The sequence below is a fragment of the Colius striatus genome, chromosome 1 (assembly GCF_028858725.1).
Source record: "Colius striatus isolate bColStr4 chromosome 1, bColStr4.1.hap1, whole genome shotgun sequence".
NCBI classification, from domain to species: domain Eukaryota; kingdom Metazoa; phylum Chordata; class Aves; order Coliiformes; family Coliidae; genus Colius; species Colius striatus.
The window spans coordinates 41,414,651-41,439,892 of NC_084759.1; the positions used below are offsets into that span (position 1 = coordinate 41,414,651).

A 25,242-nucleotide genomic window follows, 5' to 3' on the forward strand; every position below is an offset into this window, starting at 1 on the left:
AAAGCAAGACATCACTTATCTAAGGTCTCAGAGTTATTTATGACCTTGAGTCTTTGCTGTTTCTCATGACAACTCTAACAATGATCAATTGAAAGGGCGAATTTCAGATTTCAGGACTGTACAAAGGATTCATTTTTGCAAGTGGATTACTAAAAATAGTAGCAGCAGTGTTATTAATGTAAAGGTGAAGATGAGAAGCAGGGTACTCAGAATTACTACCTGTTTCTGAGCTGTTTAGTGTGAGATGTATCATTCCTATTTGATTTTTCATTAAAATTTTTGATCCTTTATAATATGTTCAGTGATCAGAGGCTTTCAAAGTATTCACAAATTAAAAACCCAATGACTGAAATATTTTAGTTGCACCCCCTAGAAGTACTTTCTTAAAGATGAGGGAAAAGTCACAGCAGAAATGGATGAATAAGTAACTAAGGATCCCTCTAAATACCTTGCCTGTATTCTGTCCCATTTTATAGCTTTCAATTAGGTGGGAATTATTTATTTTACGAAAATGTGCCTATTTTATATTACATTTGTATAACCTTTTCAGAAGAAAACTAGTGTGCAAATTATTGTGGAAATCATTTGATTCCTTCCTCTCTTTCTCTGGTTGTACTTTAATGCATTGGTTGGCAGACGTTGCACAAAATGGTCGTTGTTTACATTATGTTCCGTGGTTTTAATGAGTCCTTTGACATGTGGAATTTGGAACTGTGTAGTGAATCAGAATAAAGACATGTCTTTAACACCAAGGTTGTTTTGAGTTGTGTTGTTTTAGCTACAGTTCGCAGCATCTTTGAGTGCTGCCTGTAACACAGGTATGTGTGTACTGGGTCCACAGGAAGGAGCTGGTTGAGCTTTGGTGCTTGTACCTACACTTAAAAGGTGGTTTCAGTGACTGTAATATTATGGTGCTCAACTAAAAGTGCAGTAGGAGTAACAGGCCTAGTGCTCTACACATGGTTCTGGAAACCCAATGTTCAAGTCTCCAAAGCCTTTTAGAATAGTGGTGACAGGATTCAAATGTCTCACGTGTGGGGTTTTTTTCTGTTGCCATCAGTTAAACATGGCCATTGTCTCCTTGTGGTGCCTTTTATAAATCAGATCCAATTCTTTACAAAGGCAAAAGCCAGAGAGCCAAGTAATTATGGCCAAGAGCCAACCATATATTGATCAACTGTGACTCCCTGACAGCCCAAGGAACCCACAGGGGAGCAAGTGACTAGTATAGAAGTTCATGAGCTGTGCCTTCAGTGATTTCTGAGAACATCTGTAGGGTCTGGGATGGCAGTCTCTTGGCTGTGAGAGCTGGGAATTGTCAGCAGAACCACTCTATGAAAACTGCTCTACCCCAGGCACGGAGGGGGTGAGTTGTATCTCATGGTCCCTGTGATGTCAGGCCTGCAGAAGGTAGGAGCATAGCTAAAATTATACTTCAGACTTCACAGCACATAAAACATGCTTTAAGAGCACAGGGGCAGGTGCTGGAGCTTGACTGTAATTATCCATGTAAGGCACAAGATGGAGTTTTCTGAGAATTCCAACTACTAATTCCAATGTGCTCCGCCCTTGGCACTACAGAACATATTACTTGTGGAGTCTGGTGTAACGCAGATGATCACTGAAGGTTTCCATCCTTTTTATAAGGGAGTTCCATCAGAGGCCAAGCAATGACCTAAATTGCCTTGAGGTCTAGGACAAAGACTAAGGCACTTCTAGGGTATGGTTTCTCTCTCCATTGTGTGCATACCTACACCCAGCTCCTGTGGCAAGAGGAACTTACACTTCCCAGAAGGAAGTGTAAGTCTGTGGAATTCTTTCAAGAGTAAATTTAGTTACTGTTAGGATGTGCCAACAACCACACTTAGTTTTCTCCAGTGCTGAGGCGCTAAAGAGGATGCATCCAAGCCTGAAGAGACTGACTTCTGTCAGGCCTGTGCATGGCATTAAGGCTGTGAAAACCCAGAAAGCAACAACTCTTCCTTCACTTTGCAGAAGCATTTATTTTCAAACATAAGACAAAACTGAAGACATGATTTTAAAACTTGTTCTCCTGCACACATGCGTTCATAAAAAGTTTTTTCTTTAAAAAACGGTTTTACAAATTATTAAAATGTCTTTAAAAGTAAACAAGACCTGTTTGTAGCATTTTGCCCATAGAGGAATAAAAAGAAATGTAAATATAAACAATTCATGTGTGATGTCCTCTGAACTTCACTACCCAGCTATTTTTGTCTTTTCTTTTTCTTTTTCTCTGGTTCATTCTTGCTGTTTGTCTCTGCAGGCAGATCTGCCGGCTGATCTAAATCACTTCCTCCTATCTGCAGTAAGAAAAGAGGGAGCAGAGTCAGAATGTGTGAAACTCAATTTTTAGTTTATGCTATCCTGATAAAACTTGTACAAACCTTTTACAAACACTATCAACATGCAGAAATTGTGTTGGTCACCTAAAAGAGAACCTACAGCATAGAACAATCACAGCTAGAACCCTCCCCTGGGGTAAAAGCAGTGGCAGCAGCACCTCCGCTAGGTTCCATGTGCCACCTTCTGTGTTTGCTGTGCCTTAGCACATGCTTACAAGGCAGTGGTACACATGGGAGAGGTGAAAAAAGGTCTTCACCAAACCATTCTCATTTTGCTTTTTACAACAGCCACCATTGCAGTGTTTTCTGAAGTGCTGTTCCTGGTGAGCAGAGGCCACGTCATGCTCAGGACACTGCACAGCAGAAAGGCATTGAGCTTTGGAAGAAGGAAAAAACCTTATGAAATAAATAAAGAGACTTCTAAAAGCAAGGAACAATAATGATGGGGAAGAGCCTGTGTGCTTACAGAGAATGATTTGTGCTTAAGGAAGGAGGTCATCAAGAAGCATGCTGTGCTTTCTTTGAGAATACAGAAGCGACTGGCAGTCAAGTAGAGCAAAGCAAATTCTGATAAAATAAATTTAAGCAGGGTTCATAACACAATTGGACTGTGACCAGAGAGATGTGTGCTCCCCTCTGCCCTGGAGCCTACAGGCAAACTGCACTGGCCCATCAGTGTTGGTAATGGGCCCTTGAGTCGCTTGATGTAAGGAAGCTGATTGCTAGGACTTTAATACCAAGGTTAACAATTATGTGAAAGCATATTCCTGTAGAAGAGTCATTTAATTGTACTGGAGTGACACAAGCTGAAGGCTCTGGCTTTGGTCAGCTAGTTAGGAGTCCAACAATTATGACATGCTAAGGAGTGTCAGAGAGGCTGTGAGAAGAGATAACATGGTAAATGAGTGAATGGTAATGGGTAAATGCTACCATAAGTGAGAGGCAGGGATTTCTTCCTTGCTCCTCCATCAGTGGGTAGTTTGATGATAAAAGCCTAAAGCAGATGTGAGTGAACAACAGGTAATTAAGACAAACACCAAGAAAGCTGTTACAAATGCCCATCTTTAGTTTGGGTAAGAGAGATGCCAGCAGTGCCAGGACTAGAAACCATTGATCAAAGAGTTCTAAGATCAAGTGTTGAATTGTCAGCTAGTTCTTGTTGGGGCAGATGAACTCGTACCTTTAAAGTGCTCTCGGTACTAGACAGAATGAAAGACAATGTAAAGTGTTCCCACGTGACACCATACACCACAGAAAATCCTGTGTGTATCTAACTGCATCTATGTGATCTGATACAGATCCACGGTTGGCCCACATTCCCTATCATGCCCAGCTCAAGAAAATCATTTACCATAACTACAAAAACATAAAGGTGATGCAGAGGATCAAAGATAGTTACAAAATAGCTTCCAGAAAATCAGGAGCTAACACAGTGGCTAACAGAAGGACACAGACTTGAGTGGCATGAGAATGGTAACTATAAATAGATGATTTTTGATAGTGTAGGAAATATAGTGTCATCAATTAACAGCATTGGGCACCGTGCTTGAAACAAATGAGTGTTGTACCTTTTCATACATGGTGAGCTGTGGAACTCAATGTTTCAAGACAAAAGTGCGAAGCAGGAAAAGAAGCGATTCAACATTCAGAGAACAAAACTGCCTACTGAACACAAAGATGTGTATCTTTGGGTGAGACAGTATTTAAGTTGTAAATAGATGGAAGCTTGGAGGGGACACAAAGGGAATGATCTCTGTATGTGGATTTTACTCCTATATTAGTTCCTTACCAAGAAGGAGAATTAGCAGTTGATGTTTAGGATGACAAAGTGTTTTGGATTAACCAATAAATCCATTCCTGTGCCAAGGGCTAAGCTAAAATTAAAGTACTGGCAATGTTGTAAAGCAAGGACCTTCACAGAAGTAAGTACAAGGAGAGAGAAAAAAATCATGCTGCATTAGTGTTACGTTGTGTCTATTCTCACCAAGCAAAGTGTATCCCTCAGGGACTGGAGTCCTTGCCACAGTTCCTGAGTTATGCCCACAGCAGCAGCTCTGACAGACACCAGTTGGTGAGCAGCAGCAGTGGGCAGCTCAGTGTGTGGTTGCACAGCAGGATGCAAGGCTTCTGTCTGCCACAGACTGCATCACCTGCTCCCACTCTTTGAAATCATGAGGACTGCCTTCAACTTGAGCTAATAAAACAGCTCAGAGATCAGAATATTTACATGTGTTTGCAAACATGATTTCTCAGAAAAAAAGCAATAATAGTGTCTGACTGTACAAAAAGACCTCTTGTTTATTTTGAGTTTTGTTTCTACTCCGTGATTATGGATACTCAATCACTGCAACCATCTGCTTACCCATAAAGTCACATGTTGAATTAATGAAAGTACAGAGTCTTGCAATGGCATACAAAATACTCAGCAGGCCTGAAGTGTGAGACAGGTGAAAACCCCAGCATCCCAGATGCACTAAGAAACTAGAATCGAGAAGTCTTAAGACCAGGGACACAGTTATTAGACATTACAGTTCTTACAACATTATCAAGACAGAATTTTTATATTGTGGAAGGACTCCCATTTACAGGCAATTACAGAGATTCCTTCTGAGCCATCCCATCACAGTTACACTGTAATGTACTGGAGCAAAAAGATGATCCTACTGAGTTCTGGCAGATTTTCAAAGGAGAGATTTGATTACAGAACCGTGAAATTCAAAAGATATTAATTCAGCACATCATCATCTCTCCCATCAGTGGAAATATCCCTGATGGGCCCAGAAGGGAAATTTAATATTAGAGCCCTTTATGCTTTTCAACAGCCAGTGAAAGCAGGCCTGTGTTTTACCAAGAGCAGCTATGAAGCCATTGCTACAATCTGCTGCTAAATGTTGGCTTGCTTTCTTCTGGGTTAAATTTCAGCTTTACCATATGCTGATTTTTTTTAAAGATCACTGAAGGACAATATGATTCAATGCATCACAAATCTTGTGCCTTACCTTTGGTTCTACCAACACCATCCGAATTTTCTGATGTTGGATGTTGGAGGCATCTAACATAATGTTCACTTTGACTTTATCGAAGACACGTAACGTCGTGTCTTCCACAGTAAGTGAAGGTACCTGGAAGTTAAAAGTTTGTATCAATACTGATATTTTTATACAAGTATTTTTGTAGGATGTTACTAACTTTCTGTGTCAATAAAAATGAACAAAAGTTACTGTCCTGAACGTTCAGTGTCATAATCATGGTATATCATTTTTCTGCAGTATTTACTCAGATGATTAGATATTAGCAAGTATCCATTATAGAAACCAATTGCTCTCAGAAGCTGTTTATTTAGACTTATAAAGACCATTGTGGCACTCCTACAACAGATAATAAACTTGCATTTAAAAAAGCCTTTCTTACCCCTCTATATCCAACTAGAACAGATTTTAGTTATTCTGCTCACTTACAGAATCACACAAGGGTTGAAAGGGACTTTAAAAGATCATCTAGTCCAACCCGCATGCCAGAGCAGGACCACCTACACCACTTACTGATCAATACACAGCTGTTTCTCTCTCTTACAGGAAGGAGCCCGAAGTATCACCATATCAAAACATCAAGGTATTTATGAGCAAACCTTATAAAACATACCTCATTGTTGTAATCCAGTTTTGGTGCTGGTTTATCTTTTTCTTCAAAGAAGACTGTTCCTTCTAACCCATATTTGGGAATCAGAACCACAACTGCATTTTTTCTTACAAATAATATATATGCATCTTCATTCACTACTCCTTTGCTTTTGAAGAACAGCTGAAACAACAGTAAAATATATGAATAAGGGAAAAAAAAAGGCACTAGACTATCCTCTTTGGGTTACAAATATACTAGCTTAAAAAAAATCAAGACATTCAATTAGGAATCTATACTTAGTCATAATTAAACACCATCTATTGAAAGCAGATTTAAAAGAATCCCATAAACTGTTTGTAGCATTACTCTAGTATTAAGTATTCATGTTACTTATAAAAAAACCCAAAAAGAATCTTGAAGATGACGTTATTCTAACTTTTTCAGAACCAGCAGTGCAGTGCTGAAGCCCTTCCTCAAAGCAGCAGCAGCCCTCATTCTTAATCATGCCTGCAGACTTGCAGAGCTTTGCTTTACAAATCACAACTCCATCCTAGAATCTTCTCTTCCTCCCTCCCTTTAAGATGGATGTGAAGTGCCCAGCATCAGCCCTCCTCTACCCCTCAGAAGCCCTGACCTGTGTGTGGAATGCAACAGACGCCCTCTGCGCGTACTGGGCCATCTTATGGCGGTAGTTGAGGTTCTTGCACATATCGGCCAGTTTGTGTTTGTCTGTGAGCTCTGGGTAAGTGCTGTCTGCGCCGATGGCCACGGCCAGGAGTCGGTGTACAATGATGTCAGCATACCTGCAGAGATGGAGGTTAAACAATGACATGTCAAAGCATACTGCAGGAAAAGTTTCTAAATATAATTTGGGGTTTATGAATCTTACAGGTCACCAAGTCTTTGTAATAATGATGGTCTGCTGCAAACTCCCTGTGTTAACTCAAGGTCACTCTCTTTGCTGACCAGAGACACGTTCTGCAGAGCCAGAACGTGTTCTTCTGTTTCTTAAGATAAATTCTTTACTGTATGTTACCAATAGACCCTATATTGTTTCTTCCTTGTAAATATTCAACAAATTCTTGTTTTTTGGACTACAGAATGAAGTTTCACCATGGCAGTTGAAGTCTCTTCCCTTTCCCATGAACTAGACAGACTTCCTGGAGAACAGTATTTCAGTGCCATTGATCTGCAAAGCATCTTGCTACACAACTTTCACTAGAACTTTAGCTTTCACTAGAATTTAAACTTTTCAGGGTTGAACTAGATGATCTCTCAAGGTCCATTCCAACCCCTACCATTCTATGATTTAGCCAGGAACTTTTTAACATATCTGTTAGCAACTGAACTTTACTATTAGGACTCACAGAAGCTCCACAAATTATCCACAAAAATGCAGAGGAATTTGAATCCACCTGCAAGAGATTTCACTTGAAATGTTTCTAAGGAGCAAAATACAACAATTATTTTCCTCTAAACTTTGCTACTTCTTGGTTAAAAGTTAAAAAACCCAACCTTATTTTCCAAGATGGATGATTTCATTACAATGAAACACAGCTAAAGTAATAAGTTTCAAACTAGTATTGTTTTTATAGGTAAAATACAGTGTCCTCAAAATTTAAACACAGCTTCCACCTGAAAAGTGAGTGGGCAAACTGTCTCAATCTCTGGTTGATTTTTTAATGCTAACTGTTCCCAGACATGCATTTATATGCCAGAGATATGGATTTCTCTTGGTTTTTTGAGTATTTTAAAAAAATTTCATTAGAATTTAGGAGCTGCAGACAGTGAACCTGGGAGCTCACATGAAGACAGATCAGATGTAAAGCCACTGCAGTTTCAACTGAAATTTAGAGCAGAATTGGTTTTAAGTGGACACCACCACCATTTAAAATAGAATTTCTTCACAAATAAATCACTTATTTTTGTTCTCTGAAACTTCCATAAAGATCCAAGTACCTTCTAATAGGTGAGGTAAAGTGGGTATAAATAGGTGAGGCTAAACCATAGTGACGGAAGTCATTATCCATTCCAGAGCAGAAATAAACAGCTTGCATCATGCAGCGAGTGGTCATAATTCGCAACAGGGTATTTAGATAAGGGAACGTTGGAGACTCAGCTTTGTCTAATGATTCAGCTAAAGCCTTTGCTGAATCTGTCTTAATTTCCAAATTCTGGAAGGAGGGAAGAAGAAATAAAGACACGTCAGGTATTTTTTAGCAAATATTAACAGAGTATAAGCAGAAATGCAGCAGCTACATCCATGCTCATCTCAGCAGCTGGCACAGGGATCACACCTAATAACCTACCCTATTAAAAAAAAACCCCACCAAACAAAACCAAAAAACATCCATCCCAAGCAAAAAAAACCTAACTGACACATATATAGTCTCATCTGAGCCCAATGTAAGCAGTAACTGACCTTGTACTTCCCCCTCAAAATTATTAAACTTAATACTTGGAAAAATGATTTGTAAAACTAGCACTCTGACATTTTGTTAATGCATTTTTAACTTCTAGTCACACGAGTCTCCTCACAAGATCCATTGAGCGGTTTTTTTCCTGCACGTACACTATTGACAACAAAGTATAATCTAGAGATCAAACTCTGCCTGCATTATGGTAAAATAACTGCATCTTTTAAAATAAAGTGAAACAAAAATATAGTCTCCTTCCTTGGAGGTCTTCAAGACCAGCCTGGACACGTTCCTATGTGACCTGATCTAAGTGGACCTGCCTCTGCAGCGGAGTTGGACCAGATGACCTCTAAAGGTCCCTTTCAACCCCTACCATTCTATGATTCTACGAATACCCAATTGTGAGCATGGTGTCAGAGCAGTGAAAAGCCACTTTGGTTTATATGAATAACGTTTGTCTACATATAGGAATTTAGCTTTCCAGTTATCTTACTACTGGTACGAGCAATTTCAAAGTGTAGCAAATACACTTTCCAGCCCTTATTCTTGGGTAAGTAGCCCACCAGAGGGAAAATACAGCTTTTTACCATCAATTCACTAACTAGCATGGTGAAAACTTGCCTTGGACTTTGCGGCCTTCACGAGGATGTCGTAGTTGGATGGGGGAGGAGCTGGGTGTTTCCTGAGTAAGGCAAACTCCGGGAACTCATCGTAAATTTTTTGTGCTACAGAGATGTTGGCAAGCAACATGAACTCTTCAACCATGGAATTCGTTTCTCTATCAACATAAAATATTTCATGTTGTTAGAAAAGTATTAAATTACATACGTTACTTTGAGCACCTAATGAAGAAACACCCCACCATTCTAACATTCTAACATTCTAATATAATACAGCATTAATTAGTGAGTTGGAACATTTATACAATTAGGGAAGCATTCTTAAGACTAAAAACATAGTATTTATTAGGTTTCAAATACAGTTAGAAGAAATAAGCTAACACATTCTAATGCAACAGCTTATTTTATAGAAAATGTTCTTTAAAATGCCCCAAAAGACCAACAGATAAGCCTCTTAATTTCTTACTAAGAGTACTATTGTTCAAATATTGTGCATATAAAGTCTGAAAGTGCCACGGTGCACACCATAAAGTCATGATAGTATACATAACTAAGGGGAGATTTTGGCACAGAAACTAAGTAGCAGTATAAGAAAGCATCTATCTTCACAAACTACATGAGTAGCTCCATTTCTGCAACTCCTCAGTACAAGTAACTATACAACTGCTCTGTTGCTCTTAAGGTTTTAGTAATCCATAACTCCCAACTTCTGCTTTCTCTGGTATTAACAGAGAAGAGCATCACAGAGAAGCCAGTGGGATGCAGACAGTTGAGGCTTTAGTGCTCCACTAAATGAGTAATAAAGACTTAAGTTCATCCATGAACCATACAGTTCAAAACTTGCTTCAAAAAATAGTGCAGTAAAAGGAATTGTCTTTTCTAGGATCAGCTTGACCAGAGAGCTGATCCCCATCCCTGAGAGTGAATGCCCCGTGCTTGGAAGTGTTCAGGACCAGTCTGGTTGGGGTTTTAAGCAACCTGGTCTAGTGGAAGGTGTCCCTGCCCCTTGCAGGGAGCTTTGGACTAGATGATCTTTAAAAGTCCCTTCCAAACCCAAATCATTCTATAATACTATGACTGTCCTGCACTACTACAGGAACTTCATACACAATTAACTAACTGTTGCCACTTAGGTAAGTATTTAATCCCATCCTTGCCCTAAATTAACCATTTGACGAAAATAAAACTCATACTTGAGCTCCTTAGTCTGCAAATCAATAGGATCGTGAGTTTCACTGTCCATGTGGAAGCGAACTTCTGGTGAGGAAAGTGTCAATGCTCTGGAAGACAGCAGGTGTATTAATGAATTACAGTAAAACAAACACAGCAGATGAGTTGCAAGCCTCTACACAACATCTGCATTTATCACGAAACTGTAATTTAAATTATCAGAAATTAAAATTGTGGCATTAATGTTCAAGTTAGCAAAAATTACAATGTTGGCACACTACAAGTAGCTCCTAAAATTTTAAATGCTACTCCTCTGGTTGTGTTTTTATAATGACTGCAAGAGATCCATATCAATTAACCTTGTGAAGGAAAAGTTAATATCCCAGGTTAATATTTTTTTTTTGTAAATCAAAATGGCAAAATACTTGTCTTTCAAAATATTTTCATTGGAAATATGGACACAGAGGAGAGCAGGATACAGTATGACAGCAAAAAATAGACATTAAAAAGCAGGGGAAAACAGGTAACAAGGACACTGCATGGTTTACCCATTATCAATTCTTTTCTTCTTAAGAATTTTTGCCAATTTGTTTAGTCCACGTAGACTTGTGGTAATCTCATCATTCATAGCTGCTGAATCAATTCTCATCTGTGCTTCTGCATATGTAAGAGAAGCCTTGAAGGGGTCAAAAACAAAACAAGAAAGGCATCATAGAATCACAGAATGGTAGGGACCTTTAGAGATCATCTAGTCCAAACCCTGTGCAGAAGCAGGTCAGCCTAGTTCAGGTCACACAAGAATGTGACCAGGCGGGTCTTCATGCTGTATAACTGAATACTGAAAAGAAAAACGAAGTTCTGTCTTGCAGAAACTGCAGTTTCCTGTCAAAGATGGTTACAATCACAAATGCTTTACATTCAACATCTAAACCTGTGTTATTTTCAAAGAATAATGAAATAGCAGACACAATGTTGTCTGGGTTTTCCTTTCACACTGATCACAGATATACTTCATACATTAGAGGTCTAATATTCAGAAATGTATTAGACACCTAAAGGGTCCACTGAATCTAACTAAAAATTATGACCAGCTGGTATAGACAAATCATGTCAAATGTATTTGTCCATTACATTTATACTTTTAAAATAAAATATCCTAACAAAGTAACCACACAAAAAATATTGCAGCCTTAGAGATTTAAAAGAGTAGGGTAGAACACGTGTTTTAATTTTAGGATTTAAGCATCACTTTCTAATTCTAAGAAAATATAAATCAGGGAACAGAAACAAAACTTCATTACCAAGTCTGTTGATCATTCTCCTTATAGAAAGGTCTCCATATTTTTTTTCAGAAGTATAGTAATATTTACATGACTAACCTTAGAATTAATAATACTCTTGGTAAATCTGGTTTTTAGAATTTCAGCCTTATGGTTCATCTCCCATATACAGGAAAATGCAAGCCTAAGAGAAGGGAGCAAAATTTGTTAAAATCCACATATATAAACATCAAGAGTTTCTTGTCAGGATCAGGGTATGGATCGTAAACATATACCTGTCCACATTTGATCTCAGGGAGCATAAATTGGAACTAAGTAACTCTGGAACCATATCAATCCTCTGCAAAGTAAAAAATAAAAATCATGGCTAGTTTTAAGTATGTATTTTCATTTCCTGCTTTTTAATATACTAAAAGCTTGGGAATAACAACTTTTTTTTGACAGATTTCTGAAAGAAGAGTAAGCCGCTTCAGCAGAAATTCATTCCAAGACCCATTTTCATTATTAGGTTTTTAGCACGTTATTTCTGAAAAGAAATCATGGTTTGTAAAAAATAAAACAAGCAGGACTAAGCATAGCTTTGCAATAAATACAAATCATAGACAACAATAGAGATTTAGGTATTTCAAGAAAAAAAAACATGGAAAATGCAAAACCAGGTCGTTCCTGCCAATTTCATATCGGTATTAAAACAGTCCCCCAGTTTCAGAACTATGTTCAATTCATGTTTTAAACATTCTCTGGTAATGGATTTTAAAAGAAAAAAATCTTCCTCTCTTGCTGTGCAGACTGAATGACAGAAAGCACCTTCAATTTGATAGTCTTAGGAAAATTAAGTGCAGCCTAAAGCAGCCTATTCTTTTCCTTAGTTTAGAGATAAGAGATAATGGCTCTACTCGCAGGAATTAAAAGAGGAAAGCAATACAAATCCAACTGATTAACTGAACAAAATGCTATAGAAAATAATTACTTTTTCACACAGATATACTGTTGTTCCTCTTTTTACTGACTCCTCATCCAAAGCAGTTCCCGGGCGAATAAAATGACTGACGTCTGCAATATGTACACCAACCTAAAAAGCAAGCACCATGTTATGACCTTAGCAAACAGAAATCGTTCTCAACATGGAAGAAACTTGATCTCAAGTTTTTATTTACAAGCTAATTTACACATTCCCTGTTCCCTTCAGCAGCTCTTACATTTAGTAATGGAAATAGTTCAAACCTATTATACTGGTAATAAAAATATGAATAGTTGCAGCAATTATACAAAATAAGGGCATGGGTCTAGTTAGTGCAAAGTTATATTCATTACCAATGCAAATTTTCTTGCCTGCAGACTCACAAAACTTCATTCATAGAATCATAGAATGGCAGGGTTGGAAGGGACCTTTAGAGATCATCTAGTCCAATCCCCTTTCATTTTCATAAAAGCTCGCTCTGAATTTGTTTTTGCTTTCCTGTTTGCTACACTTTCCATTTGGGCACACCCTGCTATTACAGTTACAAATCTGTAAAAAAGAAAACCTAACTAAATCAAATATAACAGATTAGAGAGCTGGTGTTATGCCTGAAGCTTTTTCATGCCTTTCTAAAAGTCTTAAATAAAACAATCATGCCTTAGGCATTATGGCAGCAGCTTCACTTTTTCTACTGATCATTTCTCATCCTAGCAGTAGACATTCATGTTTATACCTAGCGAAAGCAGCAAATACATTGTGTTGATTTCCCAGGCCAAATGAGCAGAAAGCATCTGACACTGATGTAAAGGAAATCAACTCCCTTTCTTTGTTAGTCTCATAGTTGTGCAAACACTATTAGTTTCTTTTACAATACATCTAGACCTTTGCTCATGTTCACTACCTCACTGTTTGCAAAATAAAGGAAGAAGTAAATAAATAAATAAATGACTAGCATAACTAAAGGGAAAAAAAACCAAACAAAAACCCAAACAAACACAAACCCACAAACCATCGAAGAGACAATACCTCTAGATTTCCATTTTCAACTTCTCTACAGTGTAATGCATCATCAATATCTGTACAGCCTGGAGGATCAACGCTACAGACAGACAGATGCCTTAAGTCCTCCCTGTATATCATATCCTGAAATTAAAAAAAAAACCAAAATAGCTGCTTTCAAGAACACCTTCCATATCAAAGTAAAAGTGATCACTTGAGAAAGGCACTTTGCATAAGATCTTCTAAAGTGACTAAGTATTTTCAGGGCAAGATCTGCAGTCATATTTATTTATAAGATCAAACCAGATATGAAGAAATTACTCTGACAGAAAAAATTAAGACAAAAGATGATTAAGTATTGAACTTTTTCTTTTTTTTTTCAACAGCAAACAGAATACAGCCACAGTCTTTTAATCATCTTAGAATTAGGAGGATGAGGAAATCAAGATTTTTTTTAAGTAAAATTCTGGCTGATGTGCAGCTGGACAATTTGTTTAGGATATGACTGTTCCCAACTAACTCTAGTTTTCTATGGCTTAGATGTCTAGATAGTTGAAAGGAACTGCAGATTTTGCAAGTGTCTACTTTTGTATGATGGCTACAAAAAGATCTCAGATAGATATCTTAGAATAGACAACTGATTTTTTGAGAGCTAATTTACACAGAGATCCCTCCATCAGTTTCCATATTCCAAAAAACTATCAATAGGTAAGAAATTATAATAGAAATAGTCCATCTCAAACAAATTCAAATACACAAAATGCACAACAAAATATCTCAGCCCAGCCCAAACCAAACCAAAATCAAATAACGATCCAATAGTTTCCTGATGACATTTTTTCATGCATTGTAAATCAACCATTTCCCATGTTGAAGCCACTGGGGAGGACGTGAACTTTGCTTACACCATTTAAAACAAGCAGTTCTGCAAAGAACCATTTCTTTTTCTCTAATCACTTTACTAGATTACAGCAGGAGTATACTCAAGTCTCCTGTCCTCAGATTATTTTATCTATGACAAAGGCTGCCAAATTTAGTTAAAAAGACATTTAGCAAGATCAAAAAAAATCTTAAAAATGATATTACAGTTATTTGTAGCCTCTCCTCTTTGCAAGAAACCTTTTATATATGTGTGTGTATATATATGTGTATATATATTGGGTTTTTTTTTTTAAAGAAACCTGTAATATGTTTTTTAAAATGTTTGTCTCCAAAATACAGAGTTTTAGCCAAAACCCAAAAACTTGCACAGGCCTTGTTTTCACACGATATCCAATTGAAAGTTGACAAAATCGTTTTGGACAACGTTTCTCCTCTATTTCTGATGCACTGGGATATCAAAAAAGTCATGTATTACTTGAAGGAGAAGGCACAGCAATAATTACAACAACTTAAAAATTATTACCTGTTCTGTAATGCTCCATGGCATTTTTGGTAGAAAACTAAGGACAGACTGAGAAAAAGGCTGATGAGGAACATCATGTTCAAGCAGAAGAACTTCAGTCTCAGTTTCTTTATCTCCAGCACTTCCCAAGTTCTTTACAAAATGACCCTGAGAAACAATATATATACATATAAATATATATGCAATCCACTAATATTCTTTGTTCAAAAATATTTGAGACCATTATTGTATAAGTTGTAAGTATATTAAACTATACAGAACAACCAATCATTTTCTTCTGTTAACTTTCCCATCTTTAAGAGAGAAATTTCATTTCAAAAACGTAATTAAGTTTGAATTCTTTTCCTAGAATGGCACTAAATTCTTCATAGCTAAGATGGCAAAAGTTATGAACATAGTAATTCAGTTTCACAGCAAAGAAAACACATTGCTGCATAAGCAGTGGAACTAATAAGGTCTCATTTCTCTATGGGTTCATGCTGTGGCACACATCCCACTCTAATACCACATCAACTCTACTTCCTCTCATCTCTCATCCTCTGCTATAATAGTGTCTTTGTCTTAATGCTCCTTCCATATATTCCAAGTTTCCTTCATTGATCAGAAGTTGCATGGGACTCCTGCGTGCCCGGTCATTTATGCATTCCTACACAAGCCGTCAGAAGCCTCTTCAAAACCTAGTTAATATTCAACACAAACTGAAGCTGGGGTCTTCAATTTCTCTTATTTCTGCTTTATTTACAAAGCACTTTGAAGAACTTAATTACCTGTAACTCAGCTGCATTGGCAATCTGATTGAATGTGGCCAATGTATTTAGAACTGGCTTGCCAGGAAATTAATCAGCATGCGGATGAACGAAGTCACAGTGAATAGTTTACATTCCTAGGAAGCCAGACTGAAGGTGATCCCTGGTTAGTCTAAATAAAGCACCTTAGTTAATGTATGCTCACCACAGAACCTGGAGTATGCTTTTTAAGTATTGCAACCCATGCCTGGTTTGAGGGGGCAAGAGTGAACTAGATAATTTAGCAACTTCCTTAATTTGCACCATCAAATGTCAACACTTTCAGTTACTCAGTGTTGCAGATAAGCATCTTACCTAAAAATCAGATAGATAAAAATTCAGAAGAGAACCCTTAAACTTACATTAGGATACCTGGAGTTCCTGGGCCAGCCATCAATAGCAACAACTATTCTTTGTCCTTCCAATGTATCTGCTTGTCTCGTTTCTATTCGAATGCGAGGAATTCTACGATCAGCTGGGGTAAACAAATGACGTCTTGCCTATTAGCAGCCAGAAAAAGGAACAAATATTTTACAATGAAAAAGAGGGAAGAAGGGAAAGGAGGAAAGTGAAGAAAACCCTTAATAACTAGATTGATTCCTTACCTCTTTGATCTGTGACTTGGAAAGCATGCCACAAAACGGTCGCCAGTTTCGTTTTATTATGCCTACTACTTTTCCTGTAGGCCTCAGCATGTCCTTGTCAGCAGAGGTCTTCAGCTGGTAGAACACACAGGGGTTAAAAACACAAAACCTTCTGAACTCCTGACTACAGCACAGAGCTCAAACCTTGGTGTTTAACATCTTATGTATCACTATAGTACGATAAATTCATTTATGTCACAAACAGAATTCTGCCTCCCTGTGCTCTGCATGACTTCTAATATTTTTACTATGTGACGCAACTACTTTATTTATTTGTTGGTTTTGCTTTCTTAATGGACACCATTTTAGGAAAAACAAAGAACAGTAGAAAAAGACTGTGGAGAAATGCTGTCTTGTCCCACTGTCTCTGCTTACTCCACAACTATCTCCATTTTCTTTTACAACTTACTATTTTAAGAGCCCTTTCACATCGCCTGAAAATTCTGTAGTAATTTTAAACACAATAACTAAAAATCATTCCCACAGAATTCAATGGGAAAATGTTGGTTTTAAAGCAAAGCAGTATTTGTTTGGCAGGGTAGACATCTGTGCGCTGTGCACAAATTAAGCAGAACTACTGCAAGAAGCTAAAGAGTAATTTACAGGTGGCTCCAAATGTGTGTGTTGCCTGTGAAAGCTGACTGTTGGCACAATACATCTGCTCCTATTGTAGCAAATACTAATCTGCACATCAATACATAGTTTTACATTATTAAATGACTACCACTCAGTAAGTTTTGGGTTTGTTAAATTAAACAAAGTGATGTGAGGATTTCTGATTGGGATTACTTCAAAAGTATCAATTTTATGCATAATTGCATATTTAACACAACTGTAGGACTACATTTAAGTTATAAAATCCCATATTTGCACTAGTACAAAGAGGATGTATAAATCTAAAACCTATCACTGCCAGGGTACTGTGGATTTCAGCTCTCTCAATATAAGAAGTAAAAAATTATATATTTCATACAATGTTTTCTTTCTCTTCCTCATTTTCAATGTCATCTTCATTCTGCCCATCATCTTGCAAGACCACTGAAGATGGTGCCACCCATTCATCTTTTGCCAGCAGCTCCACAGCTACAATATCTTCATGAACTGCTCGGTTTATATGTTTCAGTCCCTGTATAATTATCTGGATTTTTTAGAAAACAAGATGAAAACTCAAATATTCATGATGACAGAAACAGAAGACTCAAATCAAAACAGTATAATAGAAGACTATACATAAGTAAGAGGCTTTGCACATAAAAAATCACAAAATCGGAGAACCTTAATGGTTGGAGGGGACCTTGAAAGATATGTAATCCAACCTCCCTATCAGAGCAGGACCACCTAGAGTAGGTCACAGACAAACTTGTCCAGGTGGGTTTTGAATGTCGTCAGAGGAGATTCAACAACTCATCTGGGCAGCCTGTTCCAGCGCTCCCTCACCCTCACAGTGAAGAAATTCTTCCTTGTGTTTCCTTGGAATCTCTTGTGTTCTAGTTTATACCCATTGCCCCTTGTCCTACCATTGCACATCTTTGTGATGCTTTCCTCTCCTTTTTTTTTTTTTTTTTTCTAAATCAAACAATCCTCCTATTTTTGCAGGCTAATGAGACTCCACATACACTACTGGGAAATAGGAATAAAAGAAATGGATAGCCAGAAAAGCATCTCTAGCTGCCACCACCAATAGGGAGGAAGGAAGAAACAGCATTTGTACAACTGTACCAACAGAGAATCCTGTAGGCAGACAGGTAAGTTAACTGATTGGAGAGAAATAGCCCATCTACACATCATCAGGCATGAAAATAACAGGGAAAACTTGTATCTCTGTTTTCACCATATATGTCAAACTAATTAAAAAGAAGTCATATCAGGCCAATTGAAAAATTATTAACAACTAAAATTTGGCTCTATTTTTACAATATACTTTGTTGATGAACAAAGTATCATTATTAACACATTATTTCCTTTTCAAAAAAAACAGTATTTCAATAGTCCATATCCATACAAATAAACAAAAACAAAGAAAAAAATCAGAATAAAACCCCACAGAAGAGAAAAAAATCTTTTAATACTCCATTATAACATATGTTGCCATGAAACAATTACATTTTGAATCACTACTGGGGCTAGTTAAATTTCACAGCATGAAAATAAAATGAAAAACTCACCTCTTTGTTTTCTTCAGTATCTCCATGAACCCAAACAGTAGCTTCAAGATAATTATCTCTGCTTGCCCTGTAAGTCCCTTGGAGGTATATACCAGATTTTATTCCTTGCTGCAATTTGCTAAGAGGAACATGTTCTGGGAAAATTATTTTTCCACTTTCTATTTCTTTCTTCAAGGGAGGAAAAAGAAAAGAGAAAATTTTCAGTCTTTGGTATTCATGATTATTCCAAAACCAAGCTTGAGAACATGACACTCAAGCTAACAAACTAAAACTGTAACTACCTGTAGGTACGAATATACACAATAATTAAAAACTACTGTTCTGCAGTTGTTTTCCCAATGAAGCATAAAAAGTAGAAAGAACATAGAAACACTGACATTCTAGAAATGCCTCCTTTTTTTTTTATCTGTTTGCCTTACTTAAAAAGGCACAGCACAAGTGACATGCTTTTGGGTTGATTTGGATATACTGACTAAACACATAACTAGTGAAGAAAATATTAGCATAGTGCTACATAATAAAGAGTATAGCACACTGAGTAAGAACACATGGCAAGATTTATGAAACATTATGAAAACACATTACCGTGACTAAACTTGGGAGCTGTCAAACAACTGCTTAAAGCTGAATGAGTTACAGCTAACCACTGTGAAGATCAGCTGAGCCCTCCACTTTCTTCCCATTCTTGCGTGTCCTGCTTCCAATCTATCAGAATTAACTCTGATGAAATCACCTTTCGCATTTTTCGGTGGTGTTAGTTTTCAGCTATACTTTCATATCAGACTGATGTAAGTCCTGATTCTGATAAACACAAAGCCCAAAGAAACAGAAGATGTGGCTCATCTTTTGAGCTGCAGCCTGCACTCATGTCTATTCAAGTGACCACAAAAATCAGAGCTTTTGAAAGAAAATGTTTTTTATCAACAAGTTCACATAGACTTTTGAATAAAGACAGAAAACAAAGATCTAAATGGTTTGCAATACACACTTTTGTAGTTTTCATTTTGTTTCCACTATTTCTAATATTTATATACTTTCTTTGACATACTGTTTTTATTCTCATCTTCACATCAGTTACCTAAATCAACTGTCTTTTTACAACCAACCAGATACCTACTAATAGGCATGTAAGCAGCAGTAAAAAAAGCTGCAGTACTTCTTTTTGCCTTTTCAGTTGTCAAAAAATTATATTGCCAAAATAGTCATAAAGTCCTCATATTCTAAACTGGTGCTAGCAGCTTGACATCCAATGTCCAAGAATATATTGCAAACCATTTGTAATTCATTAGTATCATAGAATGGTAGGGGTTGGAAGGGACCTTTAGAGATCATGTACTCCAACCCCTCTGAAGAAGCAGGGTCACCCAGATCAGGTCACATAGGAACATGTCCAGGCCAGACTTTATAAAAATAAATATTACTTTATATTACTTTATAGACTTTATATACTATTACTTTTATATTACTTTATAAAAAGAAAATAAAAACATACCCCTTCATCAGATACACAAGCAAGACGATCTACAAGATCAGGATTAGCTATCAAGCTTTTTATATACTCCTCACCTACAAAAGCACACACATAAATATTTATGCAAGAGATGTATGGGATTTAGGTCTGAAAAGACTTCAGAGACTGTTTATCTGAGCAATAAATTAAACATGCATGCTACTTCACTTACATGTGTAAGCAGTTATCCCTTCCTCTAGAGCTTTCTCCTTATTAGTTCTGTCATTTGTTAAAAAGATAACTTGAATCTTCTCCCCATCCTCTATTTTCTTCAAGTGTTCATTGTACCATTTCACTGCTACCCGAATGGCCCTGTCATTGCGGTCATTAGAAGTTTCTCCTTTCTGTTGCTCTATGTATGTTTCTCTAAATAAATTTAAAAAAAAAAAGGAAGGAAACAAAACAAATCCCAACATCTATCCACACTTACAAGAATTTTTCATACAAACAAGATCAAGACTATAAGGCTAAAAGAATCATTGTTGTACCAACTTTTATAGCACCTGTGAGACTGCAGGTCGCCACCGAAAGGTCAGGAGACAGAAAAATAAAGAAAAATAGGAAGGAAGTGTGAATTGCTAATACAACTTTCCCACAGTCAACTGAAGAGGACTACATTCAAGACGTTAGAACTATAGATTCAGTAATCCTAGAACTATGATACTGCAGTATTGGAAACTACTTGTGAGTAGATATAAAGGCAAATTAATTCTATCTTAATTTCTTAGAGCTTTCTGTCACTGACTAACAGGTTTTTGAATTCTGCTGGAGACTGAGCTGGCAATATTAATAAAGCATGTTTACAAGGAAACTAAAATGAAAAATCAGTATTCCATTCCATCACTATAGTCAAGTTAACAGTCTAGTCTGTAAATGCTATTTAATATTCTAATCACCTTTTCATAATATGCTTATATTAATTATTCTATTAGTAAATATAATCCAGAAAAGCTCCTGAAACAGGCAATTTTTTCCCAATAGAAGTTTACAGTTCTACGCACACAGTCTAATTTTTTAACCCAGTTCACATGTTCCAGTTCCGTTTCGCAGTTTCTTTTACTGGACATCAGTGTAAGTTTGTTATACCTTATTCCATACCTTACCTATGATGTTCATTGGTGAAAGAATAGAAATGTTTTTCAGGGTTTTGAATCACGTCCCTAATTCGCTTGTACACTGGTGCGCTCCGATTCCTGACTTCTTGTAAAACTGTCTGTAGCACAATGACATTCTTGATAACAGGATCTTCAAGTATGTCAATCTGAGGAATAAAACGGAAATGAATCAAAGTTGTTAAATAAAATTCAATAAAAGAACTTTAAATATTTGTTTGGTTAATATGTAAAAAGCTGACATGAATAATGACAATACTACTACTGTCTTTTTCCTCTCACTGCCAGAAAACTGAACGGTACATTAAGCTGCTCCCTCTTGCTCATGGACAAAAAGTTCAAATAAGATTTTCTAGCCTCTTTGTCACCTGAATTTTGCTGAAGTGGAGAAAAGGACTTATTCTGATTTTCATCAAATTCAGCCCCCACACATACAGAACTCCAATCAAATTCAAGGCCAAGTGCACGCTGGAAATTTTGTTTTCATACAGTGGGCTCTTGTCAGTTAGAATCTTTGGAAATTATACACATCTATGCACAATCTGACAATAACATACCTAAAATGTTGTCTGGCATATGTCTTTGTAAGCAATGCAAACTGTAAAATATTATCTGACTACTGCTAAACAGCTAAAATGTATATGCCTGTGCATGCGTAGGCTTAAGTCCTCAAAAACCAATCCCATTGTTGCACTGCGATTTTAATTTGGGCACATTCAAATCAACTACAATTCTTTTAGCTGCTGTTCAACTTTTCAGAGGCTGAATCTTTTTGAAGAATTTGTTTCTGCAAAAAGAGAAAGGTTCAAGAGAGAAACATACACTGAAAATTTATGTCCCACGTCAGGAGAAACAGATGTGAGCTTTATTTACAAAGCTTGTGGCAAGGAACTGTGCCATCTCCAAGATGAGAGAGCAATAAGGCTATAGCGGGTATGGCTAGAAGAATTAAAAGCCATGCCAGACCAAGCTTCCCTGCACCTGATGTTGAGATAACCTAAAATATTTAGATCCATGTTCACAGAGATGTTATTATATTCCAGTATTATTCTATATACAAGCTGAATTACAAGGGCAAGTATCACTCTTGAAATCCTGTTTGAGTTGCTAGGTAAAACCTTTTCCTAACGTTACCAAGAGCTCCTAATCCCTGCTGTTCCAGTTCACAGCAGCGTACCCTGGCACATTTTCAGAGTGCTCTATAGCATGCACATACAAACTTTGCCAACAGATGTGAAAAAGCCCATGGGTAACAGGCTGAAAACATCCCTTGATTAGCCATCGGGGAAACAAAATCCTTACTTGTAAGTTTTGTGATAACTTCTAAAATATGTCTGTTGTGTCCCTCTCTAGAGTAATTCATGCTAGGATTCATGAATTACTTCAGGCTCCCCTGTCTGCAGGGGGCTACTCTATTTTCTACTGATACATTAAAAAGAAATAAAGTAAATTTAAAAAAAAATAAAAACCAAACATCGAGCTTGGAAATTCACAGTCTCCCTGCCTGGAACTCTGCTGTCTTCACTGCCCAGACTCAAACCTTTGCATTACGAGTGACGCGTTGCTAAATAAAGTTTATCCCACGCTTCTGGAGTTGTATATGGGAAGATTTTGCAGCCTCTATTCATTGCATGAAATCAACATCACGGCATATGAAGTTCAGTGACCACCCTGAAGATCCCGATGGCTGTTTCACAGTCTATTCACTCTCTTTACCTGACTTTTCACATTCGTATCGGACCGCAACAAGCAAACAGTCAAACAAAAGTGCTGTCCTTTAATCCTACCCGTTTAGGCAGCAATACATAAAACCAGAATACGGGCTGACATGGGAATATGGGCCAAAACCAGGCCGGAGTGGATGATGCTGAAGGCCTCCTCAGTAGCCGTCAGGGAAAGAAAGGGCTGCCCACCCAAGAATCAAGCAGCCACAAGCAACAAGTCCATGTCCCCCACGCGACAGTGCACCGCTACATGCGCCTCTCCCGAAACTCCCCACCTGAGGGGCGCGGATTTAAACGAGGCCGGCTTGAGCCTCCGCGAGGAGCACGGCCGGGCCCAGCGGGAGCCTGCGGCGCCCGCCGCGACCGGGGGCCGCTTACCTGGTGCAAGAGAAGGTTGGTGTCGGGCAGGAGGTAGTGCGGCGTGGGGCAGAGACTGCTGGCGGCGCCGCTGGGCTGCGCCTCCAGGCCGAGGCTGTGGCCGGGCGCGGGCCCGGCGTGGCGAGGGTCGCAGAGGCGGCAGGCGGCGGCGCCGCAGGAGATGTCATCGCGCAGGTAATGCTCGCGCACCACCTTCACCACGGCGCCCGCCCGCGTGCGCTTCAGGAACGTGCGCGAGGTCAGCATGGCGCGCGCCCCGGCTCGGCCCCGGCCCGGCCGCCCCGCCGCTTCCCGGCACGCGCCGCGCCAGAGAGAAGGCTCCACCTCCCATGGCGCCGCGCGGCAGAGCGCGGGAAACGGGAAGCAGCGGCACCACGGTCGCCCTGGTGATGGCGTCGGCGTCGCGCAGCCCCACCCCGCCCCGCTCCGGCTCGGCAGCCCTGAGTGGACGACGGGCAGAACGCGCATGCGCTACAAGGCCTGCTGTCGCCGGCTGAGGTAAGCGTCTGGCGGGGTGCGGGGTTGTGGTGTTTGGTGCTGCGCGAATCGCTCCTTTGCTGGGGAGTCAGCTCGTCCGAACCCCGCCACTGCTGTTACCGGCCGGGCAGTTGCTCATTGACTTCCGCAGAGTCGAGTATCCGTCGGCCCGGACGGCATCTCCTCTGTCGTGAGGAGGGAGGTGGGTGGCGGCGGCGGCGGCGCAGCGCCGCTCTGAGAAGGCGACAGCGGCCTCAGGACAGCGAGCCTCTGGCGGGCTCCGCGCCCCTCGCCTCAGGCAGCCGGGCAGCTAGTGGCCTGCCCTCCGAGCCTAGCAGCCTTCTCTGTAGGGACTTGAACGGTACGCGGTAGCCTGTGCGCCATCTGAGTAAAGGTTACGCTGTATGGTAAGTAGTGTTAAGTAAACTAGCCTGGTAAGAGTAATAGAGATACTTCTTCGGAGAAGGTGAAGGTGGCTGTCAAAGTAGTCGCCCGTTTTCTCTCAAGTCCTGTTATGCCTTTTATAGGATGTTCTCTGATGCTGTACGCCTCGTGGGAGGTTGGACTAGATGGTCTTTAAAGGTCCCTTCCAGCCCCTACCATTCTGTGATTCGTGAGTCTCAGGAGTTTTCCGTATGTTCTCTTCTGACAACGTCAGTGGCAGGTGCACGTCTTGATTTAACTGTAACATCTTACTAGTAAGTTTGATTCACACCGGTGTGTAGCTTACTGCAGTCAAACGCCTGTTGATAATTATTTTGGGAGTCTTCGGACAGCTGCCCTCTTCAGGGCTTCTTAAAAAGTTTTCCTTGGTTGAACAAAAAGAAGTATACTACTGTAATGCTGAAAAGTATTGCTTTACAATCTTGTTGAACTGCTGACTTTTTTTAATAATGATATTATGCCTTTCACTTGATTGTTTTGATTCTTGCAGGTGATTCTTCAGGGGGCTTATCTCAAAGTACAACTTAAAAAAAGCTCTGCACATAGTGGAAGAAAATGTCTCATAAAAGCTTTAAAGAAACCAAGAAAGTAAACATTTCCAGCTCCTTAGAGTCTGAAGATATTAGCTTAGAAACTACAATACCAACAGATGATGTTTCTTCCTCTGAAGAGAGAGAAGGTGCTGTTAAAATCACTAAGCAGCTGATTGAACGGAAAGAGCTGCTCCATAATCTTCAGCTGCTTAAGATAGAATTATCTCAAAAAAACTTGATGATTGATAACTTGAAAGTAGAATATTTGACCAAGGTAAGAAGTTTTGTTCCGGTCATTGCGTCTTTTTGGTTTTTTGTTTCTGGTGTTTTTAGAGTACAGTAGAAACTACTGTTCTGAAAATAATTTCTGTGCATTGCATGCTGGAAGTGCATAGTGTTATGCTTAGTTGTTTTAGGGGGGTTTTTTTGGTGGGTTTTGTTATATTGGGTCTTTGGGGAAAAAGAAAAAGAGGAAACACAGGTATGGAAAACTTAGCTGACTTGTCCAAGTCACTATGTTTAAACACTGGAACAGGCTTCCCAGGGAGGTAGTTGAATCCATGGAGATACTCAGAAGACACACAGATGAGGTGCTGAGGGACATGGTTTAGCAGTGGCCCCAGCAGTGGTAGGT

At 38.8% G+C, this 25,242-nt stretch overlaps 2 protein-coding genes across 7 annotated transcripts in view; one reads left to right on the plus strand and one right to left on the minus strand.

Moving 5' to 3' along the window:
• Window positions 1–2,039: 2,039 nt before the first annotated feature.
• Window positions 2,040–23,511, minus strand: DIS3 (DIS3 homolog, exosome endoribonuclease and 3'-5' exoribonuclease). Its single transcript, XM_062020503.1, has 21 exons — window positions 23,155–23,511; window positions 21,044–21,201; window positions 20,113–20,306; window positions 19,923–19,996; window positions 18,431–18,598; window positions 17,239–17,403; window positions 16,227–16,340; window positions 15,984–16,121; window positions 14,837–14,983; window positions 13,459–13,575; window positions 12,442–12,543; window positions 11,747–11,811; window positions 11,571–11,655; window positions 10,740–10,867; window positions 10,215–10,301; window positions 9,023–9,179; window positions 7,944–8,158; window positions 6,619–6,787; window positions 6,006–6,164; window positions 5,363–5,485; window positions 2,040–2,321 (listed from the first exon to the last, which is right to left on the minus strand). The coding sequence occupies exons 1-21, from the start codon at window positions 23,398–23,400 to the stop codon at window positions 2,226–2,228; spliced, it is 2,907 nt and encodes a 968-aa protein (XP_061876487.1). The 5' UTR covers window positions 23,401–23,511; the 3' UTR covers window positions 2,040–2,225.
• A 102-nt stretch (window positions 23,512–23,613) lies between these two features.
• The window catches only part of PIBF1 (progesterone immunomodulatory binding factor 1), a 118,191-nt gene continuing 116,562 nt past the window's right edge, over window positions 23,614–25,242 (plus strand). For 3 of the 6 annotated variants that reach the window (XM_062020504.1, XM_062020510.1, XM_062020509.1), the window contains exons 1-2: window positions 24,163–24,295; window positions 24,566–24,882. In XM_062020504.1, coding sequence (XP_061876488.1) covers window positions 24,631–24,882 — 252 coding nt within the window. In that variant the 5' untranslated portion in view covers window positions 24,163–24,295; window positions 24,566–24,630. Of the gene's footprint in view, window positions 23,653–23,679; window positions 24,039–24,162; window positions 24,330–24,565; window positions 24,883–25,242 lie in introns of those variants that run through there. The other 3 variants (XM_062020507.1, XM_062020506.1, XM_062020505.1) reach the window with 3 other exon arrangements.

What these genes read in the sequence shown, in the direction of transcription:
- DIS3 (XM_062020503.1), bottom strand. Translation starts at nt 23,400, where the DNA reads ATGCTGACCTCGCGCACGTTCCTGAAGCGCACGCGGGCGGGCGCCGTG. An exon ending in CTTGTGTATCTGATGAAGGG is followed by an intron (nt 18,599 to 19,922) that starts GTATGTTTTTAT and finishes CCTCCCTTGAAG; the next exon opens with AAAGAAATAGAAAGTGGAAA. An exon ending in TGAAGGCCGCAAAGTCCAAG is followed by an intron (nt 8,159 to 9,022) that starts GCAAGTTTTCAC and finishes CCCTCCTTCCAG; the next exon opens with AATTTGGAAATTAAGACAGA.